The 16,655-nt window shown below is 38.9% G+C and overlaps 1 protein-coding gene across 2 annotated transcripts in view; it reads right to left on the bottom strand.

Moving 5' to 3' along the window:
- Trio (trio Rho guanine nucleotide exchange factor) overlaps window positions 1-16,655 on the bottom strand; it is a 272,642-nt gene that overhangs the window by 185,295 nt on the left and 70,692 nt on the right. For both annotated transcript variants that reach the window (XM_048368060.1, XM_048368061.1), the window contains exon 2: window positions 1,511-1,585. In XM_048368060.1, the coding sequence (XP_048224017.1) occupies window positions 1,511-1,585 (75 nt within the window). The remainder of the gene's footprint in view (window positions 1-1,510; window positions 1,586-16,655) is intronic.

Genomic DNA, 16,655 nt, shown 5'->3' with positions numbered 1-16,655 from the left:
CAAAATCATCAAGCATTTATTCACTAGAGACCAAGAAACATTACTGGGTACAAAGTAAAAGAATACTGGCAAAAATACCATTGGAAGCTTCACTCTAAATGTATACCAAAACAATATGCCCAAAGAACTTCCAAAACAAATGAAAGCAGATAGCAGTTATACACTGAAAATGTAACATATTTAAGAGGATATATCATATATGCAAAGAGTGCCTGTCTGAAAAAGATAAAAATCTGTCAAGAGAAAAAGCATCCAGCAAGACTGCTTAGCAACTGGGACAATCTACAGACTCATTTCCTGCTAAACAACAGCAGGAAAATCATGAAAACCTTTGTTTTGTTCTGTTTGTGCAGAATGCTCCAAGACAGCCACAAAGCACTGAAACTTGCCCTCCTGTGCAGAATGAGAGGACAGTTAGGTGCCCAATAGCCCAGGAGACTGTCCAGAGTCTGTCTCCATACATCTGAGGGGCCAGGTCTAAAACTCAGGCTTCCACAGAAATAGGAGGACTCAACTGCTACAGATCATAAAGATTTTATGGCCTGTAAAGTTGGTTCTAGGAACTCTAGAACCAGAGAGCCTTAGAGGAGAAGCTTTCTGTGTAAGTGATTTTTCTCACCTCCCAGAAGACAAGGCAACAAAAAGCTACAAAAGATAAAGCTCAGAAGTAAAAATCTAAGACATGTTTATGTACATTCACAGTCCTTTCTCCTCACTAAGGCTGATATTATTGACTTATTTTTTTATACTGGTCTTGAGAATTAAACTCAGGGCCTAAACACTGTCCATGAGCATTTTTTTCAGGGCTAGCACTCTATCACTTCAGCCTATCTGTATATCACTATCTATCACAACTTATTACTTTATTCTATCGCTTCAGCTTCATGGCTGGCTTTTTGGTGGTTAATTGGAAATAAAGAGTCTCAAGGACTTTTCTGCCCAGGCGGGCTCCAACCACAATCTTTAGATTTCAGACCCCTGAGTAGTTAGGATTAAAGGAGTCAGCTACCAGTGACTGGCTTTTAAAACGTAGCTGTTACTTTTAATTGCTTGAACATAAAGGCCAAATGTTTGTAAAATGACAAACATAACTTGATGACCTGATTTATGATGTGCCCACTGGCTAGATGAAAGCACTTTGGGCAATAATTTCTCAGGAAAATACTATGAGACTAAAGCAGATAAAGGGGCTGGGAATATGGCCTAGTGGCAAGAGTGCTTGCCTCGTATATATGAAGCCCTGGGTTCAATTCCCCAGCACCACATATATAGAAAACAGCCAGAAGTGGTGCTATGGCTCAAGTGGCAGAGTGCTAGCCTTGAACAAAAAGAAGCCAGGGATAGTGCTCAGGCTCTGAGGCAAGCTCCAGGGCTGGCCAAAAACAAACAAACAAACAAACAAAAAACAATGAAATGCCAAGGTTTAATATGTTGTAGCAAGTAAGCTAGTTTAATTATGTCAAACATACATGACAGAAAAATCAAATAAAATTAGAAAGTCTAGCTTTACCTGAGAGGTATGCAACTTTTTCCTTCAGAATTGGCAAAACATCCATAGCTTTCATTTCATCGTTTTTCCGAAATCCTGAAATGTATGAGAAAATAATGTTACTGGATTGCTTGAGTGACATTCAATAGCCAATGTATCCAGTGCCAACACAGCCACTTTCTTCCTACCCAACAATTCAAGTTAAAAACATCTTTATTGTCATCTCAATTCCATGAAAATCAGGTTATGAGGTGCTGAGTAATGAGTTGTACACAGGTCCACGGGCTAGTGTCCCAAAACATCCATTTCTGACCATCAAAATTTTGATCACAAAGCATCAGTCATAATCATTTACCCAATCTTCATTTTGCTTTTGCTGATTAATTTAGATACTGGCAAAGACACTGTGACTGCTTTGTAAAAACTGCTATTTGTGGCACATTAAACCCTCTAGAGGGAGCTCAATGCCTCCTCCTCTCCAACTTTAAGAGATGGTTAAAAATAAACCTGGCAGTGAGGGCATTACAGACAGCAGAATGGGCCCCTGTTCCCTCTTGGCTCATGGTTCAGGATACTCTCTTGGAAGTATTCCTAACAGAGGTAATCTAGGTTCAGAGATGTTCATCAAAACCGCTATCATTGTTTGCAAATAACCTCAAGGAAGAATAAAAGACTGCTTTCTCCACCTCTATTTTTCTGTTTTTACCAAATATTATAAGAAAAACATCCCAAATGTTACCTTGATAAGACAACTATCACATTTATACTAGGTAATTGAAATAAGAACTAAAAGATGAGCCAGTGATCTGGCTTCTTCTGTGCCTCCAGGACCAGCCCTGGCACAGGTGACATCTATAAGTGGTAACTTTGCAGAGAGGTACCTTCTCCAGCACTGGGGAAGTTGAGGCAGGATGAACAGGAGCTGAAGCCTAGATTAGACTAGAGAAACTCTAGCTCAATCAATCGAGACACTCTCAAGTGTCTCGATTAAAGCAGGGAGATGGACTTGGGTAAAGGGAATGACATTGGTACACTTTTATAAGTTATCAGCCTGAGGCAGGGCAAGTCCAGTGGGCTATAGAATCAAGAACTAGGATATAACCAAAGCTACCTCAGTAGCTGAAATAGAGGAGAAATTCTAGAAGGAAGAAGAGCCCAAAGTCTATTTATCAACTTGGCCAAGTCTACAGCTTTCCACTTAGCATCCACTATACAGGGCAGGATCCAAGTAGTTCTGTTAAGGATTAAGTATTTGAACAGATTATATACAGAATATATACTCTTATTCCCATAAGCTAGGACATAGCACAGCCCTCAGAAGTACCATGACCAAATGCAGTCCTAGACTCTACACTACAGAAACTTGGCCCCGCTTGCCAGTCATAACCCCTCAGTAAAAACAATGCTCTGTGCTGGCTCCAGTCTCTCATGTCAATAATCCTAGCTACTCAGGAGGCTGAGATCTTAAGACGGGGTTTCAAAGCAATCCTAGGCAGAAAAGTCCAACAGACCTTATCTCTAACTATGACAAATGGGAGGCATAACACAAGTAGCAGAATGCCAGCCATGAGCAATAAAGTAGAACAGGAGTGTGAGGCCTAAAGTTCAAGCTCCAGTACCAAAAAGAAAAAAGAAAATCACATGAGTATGTAACTTCAGTCATTTCAAAGCATTTCTGACATTTACTGATGGCTTTCTGAACCACATCTGTTTAAGATACATAATGAGAACCACAGGAGTTGGAGCTGTTGTATGTATTTGAGGCAGCTTTCCACTTAGCATCCACTATACAGGGCAGGATCCAAGTAGTTCTGTTAAGGATTAAATACTTGAACAGAGATTCAAGTGACTACCTGCTATAAAGAACACAGAGTTTACAGCCCTGTCAAATTAGTTGTCTGATAAAACAAGCAGGCAAACAAAATCAACGCTCTGGGGAAGGATATGCAGTCTCAAAAACACAGCATTCATTCACACTACAGGAAGAATAGCACAGTGATTTGAAAACAAGGTGAAGAAAGTGAAACTCAATAAAACCTTGAACTTCCTAGGCTCCTTTAGGAGCCACAGATTCACTCCCATGACCTTGCCTTTATAGTTTCTTAGGGCTTCTTCAGTTAATACTCTAGCCCAGCAGTTTCTTAATTTCACCTTCAAATTAAACAGACTCAAAATTTTCTACAAGAAAGGTACATAATTCAATGACAAATTAGTGTAGAAAGATTTGTACTTTTATTGTGATAAACCCATAGTCCAAATATAGGCTAGAAAATACATTGTCACTGTATTTGATTTTTGGGTGCCCTGGTTACTGTATATATGTTTATATGAATTAGGGAAAGGAAGGAAAGGAAAAGGTTAACTTATCGAAATGGTGAGACGACAAAGGCTGAACCAATGCAACAACAATACTCACAGACAATATGTTGGAAATTAACTGTACAACTGGGGGGTGGGTTGAGGGGGGAGGGAAAGTGGGAGAAAAATGAGAGAGGGAGTAACAAGTTTGACAAGAAATGTACTCATTACCTTACATATGTAACTGTAACCCCTCTGAACATCATCTTGACAATAAAATTAAATATTAAAAAATACATTCTTATTAATTCTAAGATATTTTGGTGAGTATGCAACAGAAAAAAATGTTAATTTTATTGCAAATGTTAAATAAAGCTCCTAAGAGAAGAAAAAAGAGAAGGAAGAAATAGAAAATGAACTTACACAAGGAATTTGTGGCTCCTATAGTAGTCGCGTAAGTATAATCATAAAAAAGTTTTCATCTTGTAAAAACACACACAAGTCCAGGACTCAAGAAGCATGTATAAGCACTAAAATTACATCAAATACATCACATAAACTTACAATAAAAGCAAGGCAAACCCATCCTCAGATCAAAAAGTCATCATCTGTTCCATGCCCTAGAAAACTATGGAAACTGTGCATGGGTATAAAAATGTCTTTAAAAATTAATGATTTATTTGCTATCCTATCAGTTCTAGATTCTATAGCCGTTAAAACTAAACTTGTAGGGCCTTCTTATAGTGTGTATTGAAGAATTCAGCTGTGGTTTCTTCTCAGCCTATATTGTTTTTTACATACAGTCCTTCTAACTTGTTTGCCTCAGCTTGCTCTGAACCAATAATCCTCCCACTTCCAGCCTCCTGAGTAGCTAGGAGTACAGGTTTGAGCTATCAGTACCTAACTAAAGACAAGCCTACGGCTGGGCTCCAACTGTTTTCTTCTTCCCCTCCCAATGATTTGTTTTAACAGAGATAAAGTAAGTAGAAATAGAAAAAGAGAAACAGCCCATTCTTCCCATACAGGTACTGAGTCAGGGCTTTGCACTCTGCTTGGCATATGCTAAACCACTTAAACCCATGCCCTACTCCCCAGCCTGATTCATGTTTTTAAGAAGGAAAATTAATCTCTCTGCCCTGGGAAGGAATACTCCACACATTATTCTTCAACAATGAAAAATTCTGCAGCTGAATCAATGGTCTGGAATGTCAATGATCTGATCCCCCAGAGGCTGGGTCAATTTATTCTTGTTACACTGTATGGTATTGCACTGTTACTGGGTAAGTCCCTTTTTGAGCTAGTCACTGAAGACTCACCAGGTCACTCAATTCAGTGGAATCAGATTTTAAACCACAAACCAGCAGAAAAAGAACTACCCTCATCCAATGTTTTTATAATTTAAAAAGAAAAAGCAATAAAGTATTTTCACAACTAAAGCTTTTACATAATAATTACCCCAATAGTATTTTTCATCTAAGTAGTAAGAAAAAAATAAGATGAACTTAGAAGTAAATCAAATTTAATTTTTAATGGAACCACAGGGTAAATGTTTTAATCTCATGCCTCCAAAGACAACTAGCAAATTCAATAATTTAAAATTTTAATATTCAAATGAGTCAGATAAGTTTTTTTTAAGTAACAACAGTGCTATATTTTTAAAGGGTTATTTATTGACAAATTAAGGTTTGGAATAAATTAGCCCAGTCAATTGTTCTGTTTCATCTCTTGCAAGAAGTCAGCCAGCTCACAGAACAAATCCTGCTGTGCTCCTATCCACTTTCGGAATCTCTTTGCTACTCCACATTTGTATTTACTAAGTGAGAAAACTGGCCATGGGAAAGACTAAAAATAAAAAAAACTTGTAGACAAAAACAGCCTGCAGCAATAATAAAAAGGGGTTACAATGGCATCTGTTTAAAACAACAAAAAACACATTAAAAGTAAGATGGTAGCTTCTTGGTAGTAATGTGTCTTGGTGGCAACTGAATTTTACTCATTGATGAATAGGTAGAAACTTCTAGAATGCACACAGTTCTGAACACAAAGAGCAGGGCATAAATGTCTGTTCTGCCAGCCTCCCCCTCCTCCCCATGCCTTCCTAGCTCCGCTCATGCGCAGGAGGGTGACGTCACCCTCAGACCAGCGCTTCACTGCAGAGCCTGCAGGATTAAGCCTGAGTGCAAGGAGGCAGAACATTTGTGCTATAAAGAGTTTTAATTGTTCCATCACTAAGACCAGTGATGTGGAGAAAGGATTTATTTAAAAATGAGCCCTGGCTCCTCTATGAACATATCTGAGAGGAGAGAGACAAGGTTACATATAATATATATGGCATATATTTTAAAAATCATAAAACACAAGCACAATCCACATTTACAAGATGCATACAAAAATGAATCAACTGTTAATATAGAAATATTCACAAGCCAAGAATAAGAATATCAACATAGTTTGTTTTTTCACTTACATCCTTTATAAGTAAGAGCTTGATTGGTTCAAGGAAGGTAGGAAATTTCAACTTTTAATGACTTACCAACAAAATATAAAGGACAAGCCAAAATTACCAATAAGATAAAAAAGAAGTTTTAAAACTATTACATTTGTTCATTTGCATTGTCCTCTCTCTCTTTCTGACACACACACCCCTATTCATTTTAATTCTCTCTTCCCCCCTTCAACCCCCCCCCCATACTGAGATTTTAAACACAGGGTCTTGTTCTTGTTGAAAAGTGTTCTACTGTCCACTTGACCCATGCCCTCACTCTCTATTATATGTTTCTTAATGCAAACAAAATAATCTATAGACTTTAAGTTTGGTGTTTCAATTACATACCAATGATACACTAGAGCTAAAAGATCAATAGAAGAGGAAATCAACAGTCAAAAAAGTAGAATGACAGTGAGGGAAGGGGTAACATTGTCCAAAAAGAAATACACTCTTTACCTGATTTGAAAAGTAAATAAAAAGTAGCATTATAAAGGAAAGTTCTATCTTCTTCTAGAATCATCAATTAATAAAGAGGCAGGGCACTGGTAGCTCACATCTCTAATTCTAGCCACTAAGTCAGAAAGATAGTGGTTCCGGCCCAGGCAAAAAGCTTAAGAGATTTCATCATAACCAAGTGCTGGATGGGAAGTGTGTGTGTCTGTGTCGGTGTCGGTGTCTGTGTCTACCTGTTACATGCAAACCCGAGAAAGGGAGGGGGGAGTGCAGTTTCAAGCCAGCTGTAACAACAACAACACAAAAATACTTTTGAGACGCCACCTCAGCAGAAAAAGCTGTGGTGTGTGTGGCTGTCACCCCAACAACAGCAGAAAGAGCAAATAGAAGGATTGCAGGGCAGGTTAGCCTGGACAAAAAGACCCTAGCTCAAAAGCAAAAAAAAAAAAGGGGGGGGGGGCTTGGAAGTGAGACTCAAGCTGTATAGTACCTGACTCTATAGCAAGAGGAAGCTCTGAGTTCAAGCCACAGCACTGCAAAAAAAAGGGGGGGGGGAGGGGGACATGTCTAGAAGAGCATTTCATATTCACAGCCAAAACCAGAACAAAGATGTGAAAAGAAAATATACTCCTCTGGCAGCCTTATGCTACCTAGTATGCTTGTAAAGTCTGGGAAAGTTTCTTGAGGTTATATTCTGGGACCACACTTTTCATCTCTCTCTCTCTCTCTATCTCTCTCTCATATATATATATATGAAAAAAACAGACACCAATGTGTCTTAGTATGAATGCACATTGTAGTAAGAATGCACATTGTGTGAATGCACTTATGTAAAGCTAGCAAATGAAGCAGTATCTTGTGACAGATTCACAAATGGCAAAACTAAAAAGGAAAGCAAGGGAATGAATGGTCATCCTCAAAAGTCCTCATAATGATTAGGAAGAGACAGAGGATTTGTGGATAAAGTGAGACAGTCGGAGGGTCTCTGAGGTATTGGTAGTGTGCTAGCTGGCTTCAAACGTGCATACAATATATACACACCTTCCTATAGATGAAATCTGCATATTTTGTTGTAACTTTTCGTTTTAGCACCTAAAAGAATTAGAAAAAATTGACTTAAAAGCCTTTTGTTTTGCCATCAGAGGATAATAGAGTATTTGATACACCAGGCCTCTTAGAAGTTACTTATTGTAACAGCACCCCTTGTCTTTCTCCTCTTAAGATTGTGAAGGTTGTGCAGTGTTTTGGTTGCAGAGTTGGTTGAGGTCATGCTGTGAGCCTCCCCTAAACCATATGGTCTGGCTTTGGCACTTACAAAACGGGTTTCAAATGAGCCTTGCCCTCAGATGGAGCCAAGGGTGTGGTGCTGAGGGCAGTGTGTGTCCCAAGCATCTTTGTTCAGCCTGAAGTTCACTGTTTGTCTCTATGCCACAGCAGGGCGGGAAGATCACTTAAAGGGAGCCTTTGAAGGTGGAAGAGGGAAGGGTGGTCTGTTCTTTCCTTCAGGCCTTAGGCCCAAGCCTGATAGTTCTGTAGGGAGGGAGTTCCTTCTTGCATTTGGCTACAGGCTTTCCAGAGGCCAAGGGACAGGGACAGGAAGTCAGTGCCCATTGTCTGAATACCAGACAAGCTCACACTGGTTTTACTACCAGATCTAGTTGTCAGGACCTTGTCTGCTAAAACCACAGTAATAGCACTTATTACTATACTCCCATCTGTATCTTTCAGAGAAGTAGAAGAGTTCCTGACCAATGCACAGGCTTTTAAGAGAGGGATGTAAAATTATGTCTCAAATAAGGACCATTTTGAGGTTACTCAAGTTTTTGTAGCCATGCCTTTAGAGGCAGTAGTTTCTTTAAAAAATGAATTTTGTTTCCTTCTGGTGGTTTTGGACTTAACTGTTTTCATTTAAAATTGTATTCTGGTATGCCCCTTTCCACAGGAAAAGGCAAGAACTTGGGACTGCTCACTACAAGATGCAGGAGTATGGCAAAGGAGTCAGCTGAACTGTTCAAAGATCTTAGAAGAGGGGTCTGACTTTTTAGTTGCTTACACCATGTTTATTATTTACTTACAGTCAATCCAAGGAGAAATTGTCGTGATTTTTAAAATGTCTTTGTCTCTGTTTCTGTCTCTCGGTGGCTTTTAGCAACAACAAAAAAAACAAAAACAGGTCTCAATCTTGTTCTTTTATATTAATACTCTTTTCCTTACAGAATACATTAAAATGAATTTGGGGAAATGACTCCAAATTGTCCCAGTCCATCACTGAAAGCACTTGGCAAACTTGTCCAGCCAAGAGTCAGCCTTAGATTTGTCAATGATAATGGTAATAGTATTATTCTAGGAGCTGTTTGTTAGTTCTGGGAAGTTAGTTCTTAGAGGTTACACTCTAAGCTCCCAAATCCCAGATGAGAAATGCAAGATGTGAGAGACTCCTTCCACAAGATCAAGTCTGTGCTTGGACCCCTAAGTAACTCTACCCACAATCTTGTTTTGAGTTGTTACCCTATGCCTTCCAGGTAAAATCCTGCAGTAGAGTGCATTCAAAATTCAGCCTAAATACTAACAAGTTAAAAAGTTCCACTCTTTTTTTGTTGTTGTTTGTTTTGGACTATTTTTCTTAAGGGTAACAAATTTGCTCCTGCTGTTCCTTTACTGGCTTCTTGGCTAAACAGATGGACAGAACTCATCTGGCTCTGATTGAATCCACACAGCCTACAGAAAACCACATTAAGAAAATAGTAACAAAATTGTTAATTGAAGTAACTTGTAGGCAAAACATTTCTATTTGTAAGCAACAATGTGTTTTTATAATGATTAATCCTAATATTAATCTTTGACCATGTTACTTACATTATTGTTCCCTTCTTGGTTTGAGTTTTTAATCCTTACTGCAAAGTTCTAGAGCACCCTTTGTATTTTTATGTCAAAGATTTATTTTTTGTGCCCATAACTGACAGAATGTTTCAGTGAGACAAGAAATACCTTTAAATGGGTTTGTCTAGTTAATCATGATGCCTATTTTTTTGTATAAATAACAGTAATATGTATTTGTGAGACATTTGTCCTTCAGACTTTGCTTGGTTTGTACACACAGTGAAGTCCACTATTTGGTCTAATACGTGGGGTTTTTTGAAGACTATATAAGCTTCTTCACATCAGGAACTCATTGTGTGAATATTTGCTGGTGGGGGAATCTCTACAGTTTAGGGGAGCTCTGTTTGTAAATATGTCCTTTATGGATGTCAAGTGAATAAAAAACACAGTTCACAGGTTCTTGAAGGGATTTGCTAATAGAAAGCTCTGCCAAATTCTTGGTTATTGTTAAAGAAATATCTTCTTGCTAAATTTATGTTCGAATTAAATATATGCTAACATAGAAATTAATTTTTAGCTTCAGTTAAAAATTCTGTAATGTCTTAATTTTGCTGAATTTTAGGAGAAACTTTAATGTTTGATATATGTACAAATAAAATGATTCTAAATACTATATTTTAATTTAGCTGTACCCACAGGTTACTCCATTTATTAAATGGCTTATTAAGACTCTCAACCTTGATTTACATTTTCATAGAAATCTGATCGACACAGTCTTGAAGGTAGAAGGGATTGATGGAGATTTGTTATGATCACTGAGAAGCCCTGAAAGTCTCTTGGACAGAATTGTGGACTTCAGTGACAAGAACTTGTTCCTACCTTTCTTGACACCCGTTCCTACCTCTATGGATAGGCTCAAAATTGAATAATCCAAATTTTAAGCTCCAGTCTTCATGCAGTTGGGGATTAAATCCCTTTAACATCTGTAAATCTTTGGATTGACTGGAATGCTTTGGCTCAGCCTCTTTGCTTTATGTTTGTTCTCCACCCTTTGTACTTACAGTCTGCACCAAGGCAGAAAGTTGTGGGTGGCACTATGAAGCTGTGTTGACATTCAGAGAGTTCAGTATTTATGGTACCTGGCTCTCCTAGAGGTATGGCTGTGTTCAGTTCATGTGATAGAAAGCAGTCATATGAATATTCAGTAGTTCACCTCAAGTTATACCTAGCCATCAGGTGCAATTCAAAGCAAGTTTGGTTTTCATTGTGTGGAGTTAACTTGACTGGCTGATTTCATCGTGCTTAGTCTGTTTACAAAAATTTCATGACTAAAACACTTCAGTGTACCTCTCAATTCTTGGATGAAAACACCACTGACTGCAGAGAAGTACAACTATGAGGCTAGCAGGGCTTCCTTCTTCCCTGCTCCTTGGGTTGTCGAAGTGGTTGTGTTGCTTTTCCAGACAGAGTTCAACAGGACTATGGGTCAGTACAAGCCTCCACCCTGCCCCCTGTGGGGCATCTCTGTGTACAATGAAGTTTTTACATCACCAGTTTATACCACTTCTTTGTAGGTAAAAGCCACTCTGTCATCTACTCTTATATAACAATAAAAAATATTGTATAAAAGAAACGAAGACTTGTAGCTTTCTTTCCAATAACTTTTTATAGAATAGACAGCTACCTCCATTTAAAAAATATACATGGACAGGAAGTTTTTATTTCCTTATGTGATAGAGGGCAATGGTATTTAATAGACTATATAAGGACAAAATGGTTTCTTTTAGCAACCAAACGTAAGTTAATTTGATATTAGCTCATTCAATACAGAAATCAAGCTGCATAAATTTTACCACTGGTACCAACCCAAGTTCTACAGATATATAGTATGGCTAAGGAAGTCATCTCATCAATGTACATGCAGAGCTTCAGGGAAATTTCATTTGGCATAGTGTGCATCTGTGACCACTTAGCTTACAATCTTACCTATACAAACTTAGCTATACAATCTTAATGGATATCTGAATTCTCTCCTAGTTTGTGTTATTATTACAAATGCTACTGCCATGGACAATCCTGTCAATCATTGAGCACGCTACCTGAACGTGTCCAGACTTAGGTATATGGCTAAAAGTGGAACAGCTGGGCAGAACACATGCATCTTTTCAAGTCCATGATTATTAATCTGTTTTCCTAAGTAGGTGTGTTCCACGTCCTATTCAAAGATTATATTCCCTGTCATATAAATCTACATCTTTTTTTAACAAGTATAAATATAATTTCTACCCTTCACTAAATAACAAGCTAACTAATTGACAAGAGATTAATCTGAAAACAACTCTGAGCTCCAAACTCTGTGGACAAAAGAGTAAAATAGATTTTCCTACTACATGTTAAAAGTTTGAGATTGAAAGAACAGGATACCCCAGATGTTTCCCTTTCTATTTCTACCTCAAATTCCCTTAATAGTTCCTCTTATTTAAGATTCCCCTGAGAGGTTCCAAAAAAGGCCTGCAGGGGGCCTGCACAAGCTCAATCAAGCCTCTAACCTCCAACTGGCCTGACCAAAACTCAATTAAGGAAGTGGCTCTGTGGCTCAAGCGATAGAGTGCTAGCCTTGAGCTGAAGAGCTCAGAGACAGTGCCCCAGGCCCAGATTTCAAGTCCCATGACCAACCAAAAAAACCTCAGTTAAGTCTGTTTCTTCTAAATTTCAGGAATGCATTTCCCAAGAGAAATGGTGCTGTAAGTTGGTATTAGGTTATTAGGAAGAACATAAATATTGATTTAGTACACAATAACCAATCTATGCTACTGGTAAGTGTTGAAGCACAAGTAGGGGATGATGGAGCACATAAAACAAGTTTAAAAAACAAAAAAACCTCCTTGCTCTTCTCCAGAGAAGGCTGTGCCACTGTGCTACCGTAGTGGGAGTTCACTGTGTTCTGTCTATGTGATTCCTTCCCAGGGCCTTACTCAGCACTTTACTGCACATTCCAGGCATAGCCAACCCATCCATCTCTAAGGCAGGAAGAAGCAGTTCCCAAAGGCTTCAGACACAAGACCCTTTTACACCCTTTAAAAAAACTCTTAGCATCCCCAAGAGCTCTGGTTAGTATTATCTGGTCTACCCATATAAATAACTAGGTATCTCATGCAGTATTATTTGCTATATAAGAACTGAACCTGGAAATAATGAAAGAACATTTTATTGAGTTTTAATGTTTAATAAGCTTTTCCTTACTCTCATTCTCTTCCAAGTGTATATTGAAGTCTCCTAGAGGTCACATAATATGTAACATCATAATAGATCAAAGTCAGAAACATAAGGAAAGTTGAGTGTTCTTTATTATGACAGACGTATTAAATTCTCAGCTATAATAACAAATATATAATAAATCTATGCATATTAACATAATAATTTAAAATTAGAAAGAAGGCATAAACTATGCCAGCTCTTTTTGTTGTTGATACTGGAGTCTGAACTCAGGACCTAGTGCTTGCTTGGCTTGCTTGCTCAGCTGATGCTCTACCACTTGAGGCACGCATCTAATCCTGCTTTTTGCTGATTATTTTGGAGATGGAGATTCAAGGACTTTTCTGGGCTGGCTCACAGTCATAACCCTCTGGATCTCAGACTCCTAAGTAGCTAGGATACAGATGTGAGTCACAGGGCAGTTTACACTATTGAGACTCTCTTTAATAAAGTCCGTCATAGTAGAGAACATCCAAGTTTTCACATGCACTTGCCTTTGGATCTGTTTTGTGGTGATGTTATATGACCTCTAGAAGAGGTCATTACACACTTGGAAGAGAATGAGAGTAAAGAAAAGCTAAGACTTCATTTGTCTAACTCAGACATCTTGAAAAGCATCCTGAGGCTCCCAATTGGGGCAGTGGGGGCGGAGGGGCGGGGAGAGGGTGTCCAGGGACGGCACTATGGAAATTATTGCTGTGAGACAACAGTCTTCAAATATGTGTGTGCACGCGCGCAGGTTCTGGGGCTTGAATTTAGGGTCTGGGCACTGTCCCTGAGCTGTTTTTTTTTTTTTTTTTTTTTTTTTTTTTGCTTAAGGCTAGTGCTCTACCACTTTAGCCACAGCTCCAATTCTGGCCTTTTTGGGGGAGAGGAGGAGAGTTAATGGGAGATATAAGTCTCATGGACTTTCCTTCCTGGACCAGCTTCGAACTGCAATCTCAGATCACAGCTTCCTGAGTAACTAGGACTATATCCAGATGTTAAGTCACTCATGTCTGGCTCAAATATGTTCGATTAACATTCCCATCACTAAGGAATTTTAAGTTACGTCCTCATTTCTAAATTATGTATATACTATTTTGCTACTGCATACCCTCAAATAGATATCTGGAAATCATAAACCATAAACAAGTACTTTTTAGAAAAATTAGTACTTTCTTGTCATACTGGAAAGAGCAGGTTCATACACATGCCCCTTTGGTAAATATAACACTCCTTTTCTTTATAAAAGTTCATCTTAAGTACCACTGGAAAGATGATACATAACAAAGGTAATTTACATCACTGACTAAAAACTGTACTGACACATAAGGTAGTTCTTGGTCAAATGAATATGCAGGGCCACGCTACCCAGTGAGGTGAACAGTGGTGGTGCAAATGACTATACTGGAGTCAGGGGTCCTACAATAACGTACAAATCAGTCTTGGGAGTCTGCCCTAGTGTGAGCTCCCCACTCACACAGAGAGCTTGGCCAAGGCAGGAAGGCTACAAAACCTCATGACCGCTCCCCTGCCAGTGTTACGGGAAAACCAAGCAATGTGCTTCAAAGATACTGCTGTCTAGGACTTAATCTTAGTTCACACCTAAGTAAATGAATGTAAAGGGAGTTTTAAATTAAGTTTTAAAGTTAATGTCTATTTGTTTTAAAACAAATGTCCAAGAAATGCTTTTGAGCTCTCCTGTCATCTTTCCTTCTTTTTCAAGAAGGCAGCAGAGAAAGCATGTAGGCATTCAAAACATAAAGAACAAATGCTTTGGATTAGTACTGCAGTCAGGACATAGGTAAAGTTCTTTAGGCACACAGGAGAGATCACCTGAAGAAGCCTAAGTTTAACCTTCAGGAACATTCCTACCACTCTTGTAGCAAGTTATCGGCCTGGCTTTGAGCGCATGCATGGGAGGAAATTTGTCTGAGCAGTGGCCTGGACATCACCACTTAGTCGGCAACCTGGAAAGTGGTCAGGCTCTTTGTTGGCCGTGGTTTTGCTTTTCTTTAAAAAAAAAAAAAAAATCTTCAGCCACAACTAACCAGGAGCCTGGGCTTGGATGAGGACTTTTTTGGAGAAGCAATTCAACTATTGGTACCTCATGGCAAAGGGTGATACCAATGCAAGGGTTTCCAGGTGATAAGTAAGATTATAGCATTGTAAAATTCTCCTTCCCATTCCTATTCACAAGCACAGTGCTTCAAGAATCTGGGATCCAGCGGGTATGGTTTTTAATTATACTGGAATTATCCTCTATTACCTTGTGTGCCTTCTACAAGTACAAATCAAAATCAGTCCTGAAACAACTTATCATGATCCTGACCACTCCCACTGTGTTTCTAAGGTGCTGATTTGATCATACAATCCAGACATTTTTGCTTCAAATTTGTCAGCCCTGAGACCAGATGTCAGTAGCTCCTAAATGTAATCTTACCTACTCAGGAAGCTGAGAATGGAGAGGATTGAGATTCAAAGCCAGCCTGAGCAGAAAAGAAAAGAAGAATTCTTATCTCCAATTAACCATCAAAATGTCAGACTGGAGCCATGCCTCAAATGGCAGAGTGCCAGCTGACAGCCAAAAGACAGAACAAAAGCATAAGGTCCTGAGTTCAAGCCTGGATACCAGCACATACACAAAAACGTTGCCACACATGAAATCAACTCAGTCTTGTCATTTCTTAAATCTTCTAGGAAGCAACACTTACTTACTGTACTAATACCCCCAAGAAAGCCCGGCCCAAGAATGCAAAAGTTCTCATGGTATCATTAGTTTCCGTAGCTAAGGACTCACACTCTGGGACTCTAACATTTGGCAAGAGAATTACACCCAAACCTCTTGAGAAGGAAGATCCTAAACCTAATACTTCCTTAAAGAAAAAAAAATAACTGGGGATCAAATTCAAAGTGTTCCCCTAACCTCCCTTCTGTCATCTGTATGGACCCTTTTCTGACATGGAAGGGACCGAGAGCTAATCATTTTATCTTTCCTGTCCTCCATGAGTCACGTGGTTCAGATAATGGTTGGAGAATTAAAAACAAACAAAAAACCTGAATGCAAATTATCTAACCCAGACCTGAGCAAATGCAGCACAACCACAGCAGCTGTCATATGGTTAAGACTGCCCCAAATTCAGATGACAGAATTATGACCACAGCAGCGGGCACAGCTAAAGACAGCATATGTGTGGCGAAATTCAACTACTGGAAAAGAAACACTTTATGTATACCTAGCTGAACACTGCAGTTGTCTCCTTCATTCTTCGGTGTACAGATTAGATAGATTACTCTAAGAATTCATGAGAAAGCAAAATAAAGGAAAAGCCTGAGGTGCCAGCATTTTATTATATTTATTATAAATAGTCAAGTGGTTGCTAGTGGCAACGGAACATCCCCACCCCCAATAATTATTTGTGGCCATGCATAGAAGCTCCATAGCTTTGTACAACAGCCACTCTGGTCATTTTCCTTGTTACAAAAGCCACCAGCGCAATTCTTCCATGAAGTCAAGCTGTCCTTTTAACAGGCATGCATGCCCAGATTAAGTATAATCCTGGCCCAAAAATGAAATTTAATTACAAATGCACAGTGAAGAGCTCAATGTAGCACAGGCAGCACAGAGATATCCATGTGAAGACAGTGACAGTGATGATGACACACTCGTCACATGGTCCGCAGCTAAACGGATTACATCACCTCCTTTGTGCAAAGATGAACTGCAGGAGGAGCAACAGCACCACACAGAGCTGCACTACAGACACTTGCCTTTCCCTCGCTATAAATCGCCCTATTTCTCCTTTGTGTCAAAAATGTCCCAAAAGATGAGTTAATAATTTAACAGCTTGATTTCTCTACCAAATTCAT

Source organism: Perognathus longimembris, chromosome 19 (assembly GCF_023159225.1).
Source record: "Perognathus longimembris pacificus isolate PPM17 chromosome 19, ASM2315922v1, whole genome shotgun sequence".
Lineage (NCBI taxonomy): Eukaryota > Metazoa > Chordata > Mammalia > Rodentia > Heteromyidae > Perognathus > Perognathus longimembris.
Note: the sequence above shows the minus strand (reverse complement) of the source record. Positions and strands in the feature narration are given on the sequence as shown.